Source organism: Hylobates moloch, unplaced genomic scaffold (assembly GCF_009828535.3).
Source record: "Hylobates moloch isolate HMO894 unplaced genomic scaffold, HMol_V3 SCAFFOLD_8, whole genome shotgun sequence".
NCBI lineage: Eukaryota > Metazoa > Chordata > Mammalia > Primates > Hylobatidae > Hylobates > Hylobates moloch.
In genome coordinates, this window is record NW_026652283.1 from 47523549 (window position 1) to 47541229 (window position 17681).

At 38.5% G+C, this 17681-nt stretch overlaps 1 protein-coding gene across 6 annotated transcripts in view; it reads right to left on the bottom strand.

Moving 5' to 3' along the window:
• The window catches only part of ATPAF1 (ATP synthase mitochondrial F1 complex assembly factor 1), a 43309-nt gene that overhangs the window by 21966 nt on the left and 3662 nt on the right, over positions 1 to 17681 (bottom strand). For all 6 annotated transcript variants that reach the window (XR_009214623.1, XM_032160754.2, XM_032160752.2 and 3 more), the window contains exons 3-6: positions 11476 to 11526; positions 10914 to 10976; positions 6616 to 6666; positions 5372 to 5419 (exon numbers count right to left, since the gene is read on the bottom strand). Coding sequence is in view for 5 of the 6 variants with exons in the window: in XM_032160754.2 (XP_032016645.1) it covers positions 5372 to 5419; positions 6616 to 6666; positions 10914 to 10976; positions 11476 to 11526 (213 nt within the window). In the remaining variant the exon portion in view is untranslated. The remainder of the gene's footprint in view (positions 1 to 5371; positions 5420 to 6615; positions 6667 to 10913; positions 10977 to 11475; positions 11527 to 17681) is intronic.

Consider the following 17681-nt stretch of genomic DNA (forward strand, 5'->3'; position numbering starts at 1 on the left):
AACATAGTGAGACCCTGTCTTTAGAAAAAATTTTTTTTAAAGTAGTAGTTTATATGTTTAAAAACTTAAATCTTATCAAAGTGTGTGTATCCTTTTGTAACTTTTTTACTTCACAGTATGCTTCTGAAATTTATCCATGTTGATATCTGTAACTCTGAATTCATAAATATCTCACTGTTGTATGGAATTCTACTGTAGAAATTTATCACTATTTATCCTTCTCTTGATGGATGTTTCAATTTCTAAACTTTCTAATGCTGCTGAATTAGCTCGTTCCAATCGCTGTAATTACTTCACATTCTATCAGATGAGGCTGATATTGGAGCATGGCTCCAGACTAAACACCAAAAAATAAGTTTTATGCTCAAGATGTTTAGAATTGGGGATGAGTAGTAGAGAAAAGAATGGTGCCAGAACAAAACAAAAGTATAAAGCAGCCCAATACACACTAGTCACAAATTATCTTCTTATTGTCAACCACTCAGGATCCAATTTATTACTATTAGATGAGATAAACTTAGTGCCTGACAGATGATCCCTTGCTAGGGAAAATATTTTTTTTAGAACTTTATTGAGGTATACTTGAAATACAACAAATTGCACATATTTAAAGTATACAATTTGATGAGTGTGACATATGTGTACTGTGAAACCATAACCAAAATCAACAAAATGAACGTGGTTATCACTTCCAAGTTTTCTTTGCCCTTTGTAGTTCATACTTCCCTGTCCCTTACTGTCCCTAAGCAACCACTGATTTGCTTTCTGCCACTATAGGTTAGTGGGCATTTGTAGAATTTTGTAAAAACGGAACCACAAAATGAGTACTTTTTTGGTTTGGTTACTTTCACTCAGCATAAGTGTTTCATTATCTATCCATGTGTGCGAACAAGAGTGACTTTATTTTAAATGCTGGTCCACCATGTGACTTCTGACTAACCCCAAGTCCAGGAAAGCCTCCCAAATGTCTAGTTGATGTATTACTCTTTATGTAGAAACATCTATTCTTCCAAAACAATCCTTGATGTTGTTGCAGAAATCATAGGCGGTGATGACTGTATCCACCTACACATTCCTTCCAGAGCATGTATACTTTCTCCAAGATATAAGATACATTGGGTCTGTCTGGTTTTGTGGTGTGGAGATCTACCTGTCTTGCAGCCACCCAATATGACACTTCTGTCTTTAAGTTCCCCCAATAAATCATCCCATACCCACAAATTGGATTTGTCTGCCTCCTTCTTTGGTTTCTCAGCTCCTTCAGCATTTGAGGGTCATTTTGCACATATGGCCCTTTCACAGAACACCATGTTGTTGCATGTATCAATAGTTCATTCCTTTTACTGCTGAATATTATCCCATTGTGTATGTATACACACACACACACATACACACACATGCACATTCTCTCTTTTCACAATTCCTGTGCACTAGTGACAGACATTTGAACTGTTTCCAGCATTGGTTGTTACAAATAAAGCTGCTTGAACATTTGTGCACAAGTCATTCTATGGACATATTCTTTGAGTTCTCTCGGGAAAATATCTAGAAATGGAATGGCTAGTTAGTATGGCAGGTATATGCTTAATTTTTAAAGAAACTGCCAAACTGTTTTCTAAAGTGGTTGTACCATTTTGCAATATGACTGGCAGTATAGGAGAGTTCCAGGTGCTTCACGTTCTTACCAACACTTGGTATGATCAGTTTTTGAAATTTTAGTCATTCTAATGGTATCTCACTGTAGTTGTAATTTGGATTCCCATTATGACTAATGCTGTCCAGCATATTTTCAGGTGCTTATCTGCTATTCTTTGATAAAATGTTCAAATCCTTTGTCCATTTGTCCTCTTATTATTGAGTTATAAGAGTTTCTGATATAACTTGAGCTGCTTACACCTTTTGGCTATCGTGACTAATGTTGCTATGAATGTAGAAGCTAGTTGCGTATGCAAATAGAATGTTTTAATTTTGATGAAATCTAATTTATTTATTTATTTATTTTTTTGAGACAGAGTCTCACTCTGTCACCCAGTCTGGAGTGCAGTGGTGTGACCTTGGCTCACTGCAGTCCCTGCCTCCCAGGTTCAAGCGATTCTCATGCCTCAGCTTCCGGAGTAGCTGAGATTACAGGCACACACCACCACGCCTAGCTAATTTTTGTATTGTTATTAGAGATGGGGTTTCGCCATATTGGCCAGGCTGGTCTTGAACTCCTGACCTCAAGTGATCCACCCACCTTGGCCTCCCAAAGTGCTGGGGTTACATGTGTGAGCCACCACACCTGGCCTATTTTTATTGTTTTGAGACAGGGTCTCGCTCTGTTGTCCAGTCTGGGCTCACTATAACCTCCAGGGCTCAAGTGATCCTCCCACCTCAGCCTCTTGAGTAGCTGGGACGACAGGTGCTTAAAAATTTCTTTTTATAGAGACAAGGTCTCACTATATTGCCCAAGGTGTTTTTTTCTTTTATAGTTTGTGCTTTTTGTAATGTACTTATGACATCTTTGCCAAACCCAAGGTAATTTAGATTTCTTCTTTTATTTTCCTTTACAAGTTACATTTATGGGCCAGGTGCGGTGGCTCATGCCTGTAATCTTAGCACTTTGGGAGGCTGAGGCAGGTGGATCATTTGAGGTCAGGAGTTCTGAGACTAGACTGGCTAACATGGTGAAACCCTGTCTCTACTAAAAATATAAAAATTAGCTGGGTGTGGTGGTGGGCTCATGTAACTTCAGCTACTCAGGAGGCTGAGGCTCAAGAATCGCTTGAACCTGGGAGGCAGAGATTGCAGTGAGCAGAGATCACGCCACTGCACTACAGCCTGGGCAACAGAACAAGACTCTGACTCAAAAAAAAAAAAAAAAATTATCTCTACTAAAAATACAAAAATTAGCCCGGTGTGGTGGTAGGCACCTGTAATCCCAGCTACTTGGGAGGCTGAGGCAGGAGAATAGCTTAAACCTGGGAGGTGGAGGTTGCAGTGAGCTGAGATCATACCACATTGCACCCTGGGTGACAAAGCAAGCTCCGTCTCAAAAAAAAAAAAGTTACATTTACTTCTATGATCTACTTTAATTTTTATGTACACTGTGAGGTAAAAGTAGAGGTTCCTTTTTTTTGTGCATGATATTCGATTGTTTTAGCAGCATTTGTTGAAAAGATTATCCTTTCTCTAATTTATTGACACCTTTGTTGAAAAACAACTAACCACATATATGTTTGTCTATTTCAGGACTCTACTCTGTTCCATTAATCTACATGTCTATCTCTGTGCCAATACCATACTGTTTTAATTACTGTATCTTTGTAATAAGTCTTGAAATCAGGGAATGTAAGTCCTCAAGCTTTGTTCTTTTTCAAAATTGTTTTACCTATCTCAGGTCCTTTAAATATCCAAGTAAAATTTTAAAACCAGCTCATCGATTTCTTATATGCCTAGTGGGGTTTTGATTAGTATTGTATTTCATCTAGAGACCAATTAGGAGAGAACTGACACCTTAACAATAACAAAGGCTAGGCACAGTGCCTCACACCTGTAATCCCAGCACTTTGGGAGGCTGAGGCAGGAGGATTGCTTGAGCCGAGGAATTTGAGACCATCCTGGGCAACGTTAAATGAGATCTTGCCTCGACTAAACATACAAAAAATTAGCTGAGCATGGGGGTGCATGTTTGTAATCCCAGCTACTTAGAAGGCAGAAGTGGGGGTATTGCTTGAGCAGAAGAGATTGAGGCTGCAGTAAGCTATGATCACACCACTGCACTCCAGCCTGGGCAACACTGTAAGATCCCGTCTCAAAAAACAAAACAAAACAAAATGTAACAAACTGAGCCATCCAATCCATGAACATGGTATATATCATTTCCATTTACTTAGGTATTCTCTGTTTTCAGCAATGTTTCCAAAAATGTTTTGAAAACCTGAGAAATCATTACTGATACCAAGTTAGCTGGTCCACCCCACCTATTCCTTTTCCCTTAGGCCTCTGGCAGCTCAGTATTTCAGCTACAACCTCTTAATTCCTTTTAGGCACATATTACCAGGATAGCATAGCCAAAACTGTGAAGAAAACTGCCAATAAAACATGCATCTCAGCCCAGTTTGAACAGGTATTATGAAAAAAAAAAAAAGACAATCTGTAATCTCAGCACTTTGGGAGTCTGAGGTGGGAGGGTCATTTGAGGCCAGGATTTGAAGGCCATCCTGGGCAACACAGTAAGACCTCATCTCTAAATGAAAAAAAAAAAAAATGCTGGTGAAGATGTGGAGAAAGAGGAACTTTTATATACTATTGGTGGAATGTAAATTAGTATAGCCATTATGGAAAACATTATGAAGGTTCCTCAAAAAACTAAAAAGAGAACTACCACACGATCCAGCAGTCCCACTACTGGATATATACCCAAAGGAAAGGAAATCAGTATGTTGAAGAGATATCTGCACTCCCATGTTTGTTACAGCACTATTCACAATAGCCGAGATATGGAATCAACCTAAGTGTCCATCAACAAATGAATGGATAAAGAAAATGTGGTATCTATATACAATGGAATACTATTTAGCCACAAAAAAGAACAAGTTCTGTCATATGTGACAACATAGATGAGCTTGGAGAACATTATGCTAAGTGAAATAAGCCAGGCACAGAAAGACAAATACCACATGTTCTCACTCATACGTTGGAAGCTTAAAAAAAAAAAAAAAAAAAAAAAAACACTGATCTCATAGAAGGAGAGAGTAGAAGAGTGGTTACTAGAGGAACGAATAGCGGTTGGTTAAGGGATACAACAGTACAGCTAGATGGGAGAAATATGTTCTAGTGTTCTATGGCACTATGGAGTACTATAATTAACAACAATTTATTGTATATTTTCAAGTAGCTAGAAGAATGGATTCTGAATGTTACCAATACAATGAAATGATAAATGTTTGAGGTGATAGATGTGCTAATTATTTTGATTTGATCATTACACACTGCACACATGTATTGAACTATCACACTGTACCCCATAAATATGTATAATTATGTGTCGATTAAAAATAATAATAAAACAAAAAAAAAAAAAAAAGAAGTTGAAAAGATTAAGGTCTCAGATGTCTTCCAAAATGCACTTGTACTGATAGATTAAGATCTACATCAGAAAGGGCTGATGTGGTAGGGAGCTAAAAAGCCAGAGGCTTACTGGGTCAAACCCACATGATTTCATAAGGCTGAAAATGTCACTTATTAGTACAATCAACATGTGAGCATCTTTATTAAGTAAACAGAGCACTGTAACATGTGAGACAGTATGGAATATGATGTGATTGGTTGGAAAATACTTGTTTGGCAACATTGATAAGCAACCCTTACATGATCACCAGAAACTTACTGTTGGACAGGACTGAGCCCGGTTCCAGATCAAATCAAACTTTTCTGCCTGCAGGTTGGAAAAGAATAAAGTTAACCTACACATAGTAAAACACAAAAGGCCACAATAACATGGAATTCACCAAGACTGAATTCTAGAATTATAATACAACTAAAACAGTCTTTTAAGTTTCATCATTTTCAAATCACTCTTATGACAGAAAGACAGGAAAAACCAGATGTCTGTTTTGCTGTTTATTGTCAGAATTATGTGTAAAGACTAGGTGCACCAATGCTCCAAATGCTCCAGGGAACTTTAACAATTGTCAGAGACATCAAGTCACCAAGTCAGTTTGAGGGAGAGCTAAGAAGGCCTGTTCAAACAATGAGTCAGTATCAGAGATCTAAAACATCACAAAAAGTGCAGACTCTTCTTCTGGCTGTTGAATTCATGTAGGATAAGGGTATATATATATATGAGAGATTAAAAAAAAATAGTGATACCATCATAACCACCAAAAGGCCTGGCTTTATCCTTCCATCTATATGTTTTCCTCCTTAATCGTACACTTACTCATGTAATCTCAGTATATATTTGTGTGCTTGATAGAAACTTAAGCCCCCACCCCTCCTTCAGGGAAAAACAAAGAACTAGCTGATAATCCAGTACTTCAAATGCTTTATTATAGTGGAGGCCAGCAAAACATTAAACCAGAGAAGCCAGCAGCATCCCTTCTCTGTCACAGACCTTAATGGTCAAGCAGTAGATGGTGACCATCTCTAAGAATAATTTCAAGAAGGGAAAGACCAAGAAAATGCCACTTGCTAAGGGGAATATTCACCAGAGAAAGACTAGGAAGAGGCTCCAAGTCAGCTCAGGTATAAGTCACTTATAGGCAAGAAGGGAAAAAAGCTGTGCTAGAGGCCCTGTCTTAAATTCCAACAGCTTCGTTGGAAAACATCAGTAAGAAAAAAAAGACATCTGGAAATTACTCAGCAACATGAACTTATACCACGCTCCCTTGTCAGAAACTTGACTCAGAGACATTTCTAAAGTAGAAAGAAGGAAAACAAGAGCCATAAATATACCATATGGAGCTTCCAATCTCTGGTGCTCAGGGAATAATAAAAACTCGCAGGGCTGTAAAATGCAGCTTCTCAAGAGGCAATAAACATAGGAAAAGTAAAGGCAACTAACTGCCTGCTAAGGTTAGAGAACTGACTTTCATGTTGTAACACTTTCATTTTGCCCTCCAAACTACTTACAGGAATAACTGCGTAGACTGTATCTTTTGCTGCAAAATATTGCTGCCAAATCTGTACAAAAAAGAGAAGGGTGTCTGTGACATGTGGGTAATCTTTTCAACATGTGCCAAGAAATGGTGACAGCTTTCATTGCTCAGAGGAATATGCTATTTGATAACAGAGAGGAAAAACCCAGTGTAACGCTTTCATTACTAGCACATTACAAACAAGATTTAATACAATCCACTCTTCTAGATGATTAAACTGTAACTCTTAATAACAAATTCCTGACAGAGAAACTGATTCTATGACTTTAAAAATCATTCCTCTTAATATGTGCCTTGTGTGTGATAGACAACTTCTTTTTTTTTCACATTTTTATTTCCTCCCCAAACCCACACCTCCCCAGCCAACTGAGCCTTCCCAGGGAGTCAGGACTAGAGCTCAGGGTTCAGAGTCAGGCAGACCTGGATGCGAATCTCAGCTCCAGTCATTTACTAGCTATACTACCTTGGGTAAATTACTAAAAACTCCCTAAATAACATCAATAAAATAGCAATAATAACCTCACAGAATTGTCATGACTAGCTGAAATAATGTAGGTCTGTGCTTAGCTCAGCACTTGTCACAGAATAAACACTACAAATAATGTTAGCTCTTGTTAGATATTGTATTAGTCCATTCTCACACTGCTAATAAAGATATACCTGAGACTGGGCAATTTATTTATTTATTTATTTATTTTATTATTATTATTATTACTACTATACTTTAAGTTCTAGGGTACATGTGCACAATGTGCAGGTTTGTTACATAGGTATACACGTGCCATGTTGGTTTGCTGCACCCATCAACTTGTCATTTACGTTAAGTATTTCTCCTAATGATATCCCTCCCCCAGCCCTCCACCACCCGACAGGCCCCAGTGTGTAGTGTTCCCCACTCTGTGTGCATGTGTTCTCATTGTTCAACTCCCACTTATGAGTGAGAACATGCGGTGTTTGGGTTTCTGTCCTTGTGATAGTTTGCTGAGAATGATGGTTTCCAGCTTCATCCATGTCCCTGCAAAGGACATGAACTCATCCTTTTTTATGGCTGCATAGTATTCCATGGTGTAAATGTGTCATATTTTCTTAATCCAGAGACTGAGTAATTTATAATGGAAAGAGGTTTAATTGACTCACAGTTCTACAGGGCTGGGAAGGCCTTAAGAATCTTACAATCATGGTGGAAGGGGAAGCAAACGCATCCTTCTTCACATGGTGACAGGAAGAAGAATGAGCAAAAGGGGGAAAAGCCCCCTATAAAACCATCAGATCTCGTGAGAACTCATTATCATGGGAACAGCATGGAGGTAACTGCCCCTATGATTCAATTACCTCCCATTGGGTCCCTCCCATGATGTGTGGGGATTATGGGAACTACAATTCAAGATGAGATTTGGGTGGGGACACAGCAAAACCATATTAGATATTATTGGCATGTTATAGGCAGCTCTTAAAATCCTGCTTCCAGAAAGTCTTCTACATGTGGAAGAGATAAGGTCTGTTGGATCTGACTATGGTATATACCAATCAGAAGTCCTATCTCTGCTTGACACTAATGAACAAGGAAGCTATAGTTGACCTTCATGATGCAAATACCAAAAGGTGGGAAATAAAAAAATTATATAATAAAATTGGAAAATTAGAAAATAGGGAAAAGGAAAAAATGCCCATAGTCCTACCACCCTATCAAAGACCATTGTTATTTTCTTTCTAGTATGTCTTTTATAGTATACATAGATGTAGCATATATGCAATATTGTGTCTTTTTATTATTTACCATTAATATCATATGGATGCTCCGTGTTCTTATTTTTTACTACCTTTTTTTTGCCTTCCCATGCCTTTTTACATGTTATTGGCTCTGACTAGAAAGCCTTTCTCTCCTACCTCTGACCTCCCAAATTCTTCCTGTCCTCTGAAGCTGAGCCTATATGCTTCTTCTTCCATGTAGTTTCACTTGATACTACAGTCAGAAGTTTTCCTATGAGCTGCTTTTCTATTTTATTTATTTCTTTCCCCTTGCTTTCATATTTTATATCTCTCTTAAGATGCCTAGGATATGCTACTTCATAATAAGATCATTTGCATATGGATCTATTTCTCTCACTAGTTTGCAAGTCCCCTGTAGGCAGGTATCTGCTGTGTTGTCACCAATGCCTTGCAGCCCAAAAAGTACTCAGAAATGCTGGTTGAATGATAGATGATTGTGAAATAACAAGAAACACGTAATCTAAAAGAGGCACTTAACCCAGGGTAGGGAAGAGTGCCAGAGGAAGGGACACTTGAACTGTATCCTGAAGAATGATTAGGAGTTAGTAGGGAAATAAGGAGGCTGGGAAGATAACAGGTAGGGCAGGAGAAGGAGATAAGAGACACATTTGAAGCAGAGAATGACAACACTAACAAAGGCATAGAGGAGGGTATCATAACCAAGGTGACACCAGAGTGAGCTAGTGTTGAAGAATGGGTCAACTTCTTTTAGAGCTGGTCTGTTTTATCAACATTTCTGTTAAAATATGGGGCCCCAATTGAAGATACTAATCAAAGTGTGATCCATCTAATCAACACAGAGCACAAAAGGACTATTAACTCCTAAGATCTATAGAAACTACTCTCAATGTGGCATAAGGTTGCTTTACCTTTTCTTTTTTTGCATGTCAAAACATTGCCTTCTCATTTTAAGGACAGCATATTCTGATTATTTTTATTTAATTTATGATATTAGCAGACAGTTTATGAATCAAAACTGAAATTCATGAGACTGATATATGTTTCCTAATATAGTTGAATTTAGCTACTCATTTCAACAAACACAAATTTATACCTAAAACTATAGGTCTCAATGATACTTGTCATATGATCAGGCCTCCTGGGCCTGGCTTCTTTTTCCCCTAAATGACATGTTTTGTGCCCATGTTCCTTTGGTACTTCTTCCCAAAGGCACAGCCTGAGTTCTCCCTGACACTTTGCATATGCCTCTATTAACAGAAAGAACCCTGTGCTGATCTGATCTGTTTTGTGGAGGCTAAAACTCCTGGGGGATGAGGATTCTGTCATTTATCTCTGTATCTGGCACAGAGTCTGACATTTAATTGGTATGCATTAAATGTGTGCTAAAATAAATGATATAGCATACAAAGGAAACCCATGGCAACTGGCACAACTTCCAGTTGTGGGAATATGATGCAGAGTCAAACAGACATGGGTTTGAGTCCCAGCTCTACCACTGACTAAGTTACATAATCTCTTTAAGTCACAGTTTCCTCAATTGTAAACTGGGAATAACGGCACCCACTTCACAGGGTGGTTAAGAGAATTTAATGAAATAATGCATATGAAGCATTAGGCATTGTGCCTGACACAGAGTATGCTGCTTTTATTATTATTTTGATCCTCTCAATCTACCTAATAGATAATTCATGGAACTATAAACAATGCCAAAAAAATAGCTTATTAGAGAGAAAAGAATCACAGGTATAAAAATATAAATGACCAAACAGGCAGGATAGCTCATGAGTGCTTTGAAGGAAAGTGTTCAGGAAGCTTCCTGAAGAAGGTCCTGTGATAATGGAGAGCTATGAATGCCAAGAAAAGGAATACAGGAAGTCATTGAACATTTGTGACCAGGTTCCTAATATATTTTTTTCCCATTTTTTAAAAAACATAAATATAGCACTTACTCTGTGCCAGGGACTGTTCTAAGTGATAATAAATGTTAACTCATTTAATTATCCAAATAACTCTGTGAGGTAAGTACTATTATTTGCTCCACTTTAAATAGGGAAACTAAAGCCCAGGTAAGTTAATTAACTTGTCCAAGTCCTATAGATAGTGGCAGAGCTAGGACTTAAAACTGGCAGCTTGGTTCTAGAGTCTGTGTTTTTAAACCAATACACTATACTTCTCCATAATGAAAGGAGAAGTTTCAGAGGACTCAGTTGATGAGCATATTATGGGTGGAGTGGAAAAAATAGGAGCAGAGAAACCTATTTGGAAAGGTAGTGCAGTAATCCAGGTATAGAGTACTGATGAGGGTTACAGGAGATGTGGATATAGGAATGAAAAAGAAAGAAATACAAGTTGATTAGACATATAAGAGTGACAAAGAAGACAAGTTTTCTTAAGACATTGTTCTTCAAGTAATTCATCACTTTTGCCTTTTATTATTACCTTTCATTATGGCTAGAAAGAGGTGTCAGAAAATGTACTTTCAGATTTGGTTCACAGAATTCACATTTTCATAGAGTAGGCCAGCCCATTTTCATTCATTACCTGTTTTATTTCTTCTGCAGTTTTTTCTTTTACCATCTCAATGTTAAAGATTGAACTGAGAGTCTTGAAAGAGAAAATAAAAAGCAATGAACACATAATTAAAACACAAAACAAAACAGCTTAACTCTATCTCTAAGCCTGTGGCAAACATGTCAGGACAATGAAACAGATTTCCAAAAGTAGAAAACAAGCATAAGAAAACCCACATGCCCAGAGAAAGTGAGCCCCCAAGCCTAGACAGGTTTTCATAGTTCTGTTCCTGAGGAGTCTCTCTTAGGTTGCCATGTACTTCCCAAAGGCTTCACCCTTACCAATGAGTCCTGCGGCACTTTGTAGCTGGTAAGAGGAGAAAGTTTGGTTGTTATTTTTAATTAAACTGCTATACTAGGGGTCATGGTCAAGGACACAAAAGTTCATAGAAATATTTCTCACTTCTATGGCTGGAAAATCACCTTACACAAAATCATTGAGCCACAGTTCTTATGTTCAAATTTGCAGCCTCTTGTTCTAGATGTCCCATATGACTTCAGGCTTTTTTTCCTATATTTAATTAGAAACCTACCTTGTCCTTAGTGAATCCTCTGTTCACAGACTGTTTCCCCAAGGCATCTGTCTGAAACATATAAGACAAGCTATTAATCTACACTTTACTCATAAGAAAAAAGGTCACTAAGCTAGGTGAGGTACCCAATCTCATTAAATAATTTTGCATGTGAGAACTCACTTGTCTCCACTTTTTATAATAATTGTTCGAAAAATTTAACACTATTTTAAAAATTATTGTTGCCTGGGCGCAGTGGCTCACGCCTGTAATCCCAGCACTTTGGGAGGCCGAGGCGGGAGAATCATAAGATCAGGAGTTTGACACCAGCCTGGACAGCATGGTGAAACCCCATCTCTACTAAAAATACAAAAAATCAGCTGGGCATAGTGGCGGGTGCCTGTAATCCCAGCTACTTGGGAGGCTGAGGCAGGAGAACCGCTTGAACCCGGGAGGCGGAGGATGCAGTGAGCCAAGATCATGCCACTGCACTCTAGCCTGGGCAACAGAGTGAGACTCTGTCTCATCAAATAAAATAAATAAATAAAAAGAAATAAACATAAAAATTATTGATTATAAGAAAACAACTTTCCTCTAAGATTCTGAGATTCAGAGATAAGATTTCTCTCTCAGTAAACTATCATCTACTAGTACTGAGAGTCCATTCTCCACCTGCCACGGTGGATATGAGGGATTTCTTCCCAGAATTAGGCCTGCTTGGGATTACTGTGCTCTGTCCTGACCTATTCCACACTGAGCCATAGAAGAGGTAAGAAATGGAAAGATGTGTCATCCAAGGATACTGCTTATCTCTGACAACACTTTCATGGTAGGCATCCTCAGCAGACTAGAGTCTTTTTGAGTGTTCAATCTTAATATTTCCTCCATCAAATTAGACACCCTTAAAAAAAGGCCACCAACAACTGAAAGTGATTATTTTGTCTCTTAGCCATTATCTCTCATAAAGGTCATAGCCAGTAAATCCTGTTTTGAGTTGTTTCTGATAGCAGGGATGGGTTGTTCTGAGTCTTCCACTCAAGGCTGGCTTCTCAGAAGTACATTCTACACCTGGGATTCTGAGGCTGAAAAACATTTTCTGCATAAAACCTTGCCTTTAGTCACCCTGTGCTTTAATTAATCCACATCTTTCATAAATGATGGTCATAGAACCTGTACCCACAAATTAGAGAAAAGCCTGTTGAACACACTTTAGTCTTTTTGGTCATGAACCTATACACTGACAACATCCCAGTGTAGCCGTTCCTTCATATGTAAACCATCTAAAAAGCAGTTAATTTCATTTTCTTTCTTTCTCTTTTTTTTTTTTTTTTTTTTTGAGACAGGGTCTAGCTCTGTTGCCTAGGCTGGAGTGCAGTGGCACAATGTCGGCTCACTGCAACCTCTGCCTCCCAGGTTCAAGCGATTCTCCCACCCCAGTCTCCCAAGTAGCTGGGTCTACAGGCATGTGCCACCATGCCTGGCTAATTTTTTGTATTTTTAGTAGAGATGGGATTTCACCATGTTACACGGACAGGCTGGTCTCAACTCCTGGCCTCAAGTGATCTGCCCGCTTCGGCCTCCCAAAGTGTTGGGATTACAGGCATGAGCCACCGTGCCTGATGAGAATTTCATTTTCATACCACTCATTCTCAGGTGTACCATGAAAACAAAACAAAAACAAAACAAAACCTCCACGTGCACAGCTGCTTTCACCTTTCAATCATGAAGCCTCATGTATTGGTTTTTACACAATGTCTCTCCAATCCATTATTTGTATCCACTTTCACTTACAGAAATAAAAAATTTAAGACCTAAGTATAAGCGTATTGCATTTTATCAAATCTAAGACATCATATCTTAAGATGCACCATTATTTTATGCATCAGAAAATGATGCCAATTAAATAGCACCATATTTTCCTGTCACATCAATTATAAGACAATTTTAGTGATGTTAAAATGAGAAAAATAAGAGTGAGCTTTAGATTTGATGAAATAAGGTAATTAAAGCAGTTGAAACTACATGCCAAAAATCAGACGCATTTAATAAGAACTTTAAATGGGTGCTTTACTTCCCTACTATGGATGCTTTGGAAATCTGTGCAGATAATTTTATGGTTATCATAATAGTTTATTGGATATTGATATCTACATTATGGGAGGGGTGCCAAATGAGGTGAGTTCTACATAATAAAAAAAATTTCCCTCATCCTGCACAACTTTTCAATGTCTAGCTAGACATTCTTGCAGGTGAAAATACCTATATTTCAATATTTATAATTACTTGGGCCTAGAACCTGTTTTTTTTTTTAAACACTGCTTTAATACTAAAATTTCCAGAAATGCAACTACTATGTAACTTGAAAGATTCCATATTGTGGAATCATAGGTCACTGATAACAACACTGCTCATGGTTTTGGAGTTTTTTTTTTTTTTGGAGACAGAGTCTCGCTCTGTCGCCCAGGCTGGAGTGCAGTGGCACAATCTCCACTCAATGCAACCTCCGCCTCCTGGGTTCAAGCAATTCTCCTGCCTCAGCCTCCTGAGTAACTGGGATTACAGGCATGCGCCACCATGCCTGGCTAATTTTTCTTTTGCATTTTAGTAGAGACGGGGTTTCACTGTGTTGCCCAGGCTGGTCTTGAATTCCTGACCTCAAGTGATCTGCCACCTCGGCCTCCCAAAGTACTAGGATTACATGCGTGAGCCACTGCGTCCGGTGGTTTTAGAGTTTTTATAATTATCAACATAACACCCATTTGCCAGTCAGTATTTGCTGCTTACAGGTTCATGGTTATTTCACAAATGGGTGGAAGCACCTCATGACTACATTAGGTCTCACAGTGTAGTCGTGCCCTAATAGTTACATGCTAAAATATGTATTTTGTTAAAAAATACTTTTCTTTATATTATGGTTAGGGCATTATATTGATTTTCCCACCTGAGGTTATACATACAGGTAGGTTATATTTTTATATACCTATTGTCTTATTTCAGGGTAGAAAAGGGAGAATTTTTAAAAAATGTATTATAAAAGGGGGATGTTGAGTCCCATGGGGTGGGGAACCAATGACTCAAAGTAGCAAAGACAAGACTGTGGGAATGGAGAATATGTGTTAGCCGTTAGCCTTCCTCTATCTAGCTAGATACAGAAGATAGCAAGTGAATATTTACCTAAGAGCTGCCATAATTTAAATTAAATCTTTACATATTCTACATTTTATCATAAAGCTAAATTTCTTTTTTCTTTTTTTTTTTTTTTAAGATGGAGTCTCACTCTGTCGCCCAGGCTGGAGTGCAGTGGCATGATCTCGGCTCACTGCAAGCTCCGCCTCCCGGGTTCACGCCATTCTCCTGCCTCAGCCTCCCGATTAGCTGGGACTATAGGCGCCCGCCACAATGCCCAGCTAATTTTTTGTATTTTTAGTAGAGAAGGGGTTTCACCGTGTTAGCCAGGATGGTCTCGATCTCCTGACCTCGTGATCCGCCTGCCTTGGCCTCCCAAAGTGCTGGGATTACAGGCGTGAGCCACCATGCCCAGCCTCATAAAGCTAAATTTCTAAGTCTGTTTACCAAAAAGGGGCAAAGAACATTCCTAATATTTAAAGTTTATAATATAGTAATATTTCCAAGAGCTATTGACTTGTAACCTTACTACTATAAGTGTTTATTATAGGAAATGACAATTGTATTTGTAGTAAAGAATTGTTTGCTCACATAAAGTTGTAAACTCTATTTGTCATAGGAGTTGAATTTGCTCCCCAACCTTGTTATAATTACCCATCTGGTTTTTTTTGCCCAGGCTGGAATGCAGTGGCATGACCTCAACTCACTGTAACCTCTGCCTCCCAGGTTTAAGCGATTCTCCTGCCTCAGCCTCCCAAGTAGCTGGGATTACAGGTGCCCGCTACCACACCCAGCTAAGTTTTGTATTTTTAGTAGATACAGGGTTTCACCCTGTTGGCCAGGCTGGTCTCGAACTCCTGACCTTAAGTGATCTGCCCACCTCGACCTCCCAAAGTGCTGGGATTATAGGTGTGAGCCACTGCGCCTGGCAACCCATCTACTATTAATCCTATTCTAATTAACTCAACTAGTCATTTTATTTTTTTTTCTATTTTTATTTTATTTATTTTTATTATACTTTAAGTTTTAGGGTACATGTGCACAACGTGCAGGTTTGTTACATATGTATACATGTGCCATGTTGGTGTGCTGCACCCATTAACTCGTCATTTACATTAGGCATATCTCCTAATGCTATCCCTCCCCCCTCCCCCCACCCCACAACAGGCCCCAGTGTGTGATATTCCCCTTCCTGTGTCCATGTGTTCTCATTGTTCAATTCCTACCTACGAGTGAGAACATGCAGTGTTTGGTTTTTTGTCCTTGTGATAGTTTGCTGAGAATGATGGTTTCCAGCTTCATCCATGTCCCTACAAAGGACATGAACTCATCCTTTTTTATGGCTACACAGTATTCCATGGCATATGTGCCAAATTTTCTTGATCCAGTCTATCATTGTTGGACATTTGGGTTGGTTCCAAGTCTTTGCTATTGTGAATAGTGCCGCAATAAACATACGTGTGCATGTGTCTTTATAGCAGCATGATTTGTAATTCTTTGGGTATATACTCAGTAATGGGATGGCTGGGTCAAATGGTATTTCTAGTTCTAGATCCCTGAGGAATCGCCACACTGACTTCCACAATGGTTGAACTAGTTTACAGTCCCACCAACAGTGTAAAAGTGTTCCTATTTCTCCACAGTCTCTCCAGCACCTGTTGTTTCCTGACTTTTTAATGATCGCCATTCTAACTGGTGTGAGATGGTATCTCATTGTGGTTTTGATTTGCATTTCTCCGATGGCCAGTGATGATGAGCATTTTTTCATGTGTTTTTTGGCTGCATAAATGTCTTCTTTTGAGAAGTGTCTGTTCATATCCTTCACCCACTTTTTGATGGGGTTGGTTTTTTCTTGTAAATTTGTTTGAGTTCTTTGTAGATTCTGGATATTAGCCCTTTGTCAGATAAGTAGTAGTCATTAAGACTCAGTAGATTCACTTAAAATTTAGGATACCCAAGGCAAAAAAAGTATTTTCCAAGTAAAATAAACACCTCTAATTTGACTTTAAAACACAATGTAGAATCCAATCTTCTACTGTAACTACCTTAATTCAGGCTTCTGCAGCCCACACCTGGATTACTCCATATTCTCCCTGGCGCTGGCCTCTCCTACACCAGTTTGTTCTGTGCACCACCCTAGGTTAGAATTTTTCAAATAATAGGTTGTGAAATATATTTAGTGGATTGTGATCAGAGTTTTTTAAAAGATGAAAGAGAATAAAAAGTAATAAGAATGGACTGCATGTTGTAGAAGTAAGCATTATTTTATAAATTATTTTTTCAGTTACAATCATATACATACATGTGTACTGAATTGCAATGTAAAATATATTTCTTACTGTGGTCATGGTCAAAAAGTTTGAAAAACACTGCATTAGAATAATCTTCCCAGACAGTTTTCAACATGCTTTTCCTCAGCTTTGATTCCTATTTAAGGATAATAATGGTTAATATATATTAAGTACTTATGCCAGAGACGGTGCTAAAGAGTTTTAAATGGTATTATCTCTTCAGCACAACTCTGTGAAGTAGGTACTGTTATTATTCCTGTTTTACAGATAAGCAAACCGAGGCATGGTGAAGTAACAATTTGCTCAGAGTCACCCAGCTAGTAAGTGGAAGGGTTAGAATTCAGTCCTTGGCATCTGGCCCCAGAGCCCACCCTCTTAGCAGCTAAATTATCCTGCCTGTACTCCTTAAGCCCAAAGAGTTTAATGCCTAACTTATTTCTTTAGCCTTAACACTTCCCTCTCCATTTTAACTGGGCACAGTACCTTGCTGTCTCCTGAAACTCCTTTTACTTTCAAAGCTCTTCCTCTGTTTAAGCTAATTCCTCAACATGGGAATGGATGGGGGTGGGTTGGCAGGGGTGGCTGGTTGTCAGGAAACTAAATCTAGTCTGCCAAATATTTTTGTAAATTAAGTTTTATTGAAACAGAACCATACCTATTCATTTACATACGGTCTAGGCCTGCTTTTGCACTATAATGGCAGAGCTGAGTAGTCACAAAGAAGACCATACGGCCCGCAATGCTTAAAATATTTAACATCTAGTTCTTTACGGAAAAAATTTGATGACCCCTGCTCTACATCAAAGTCCC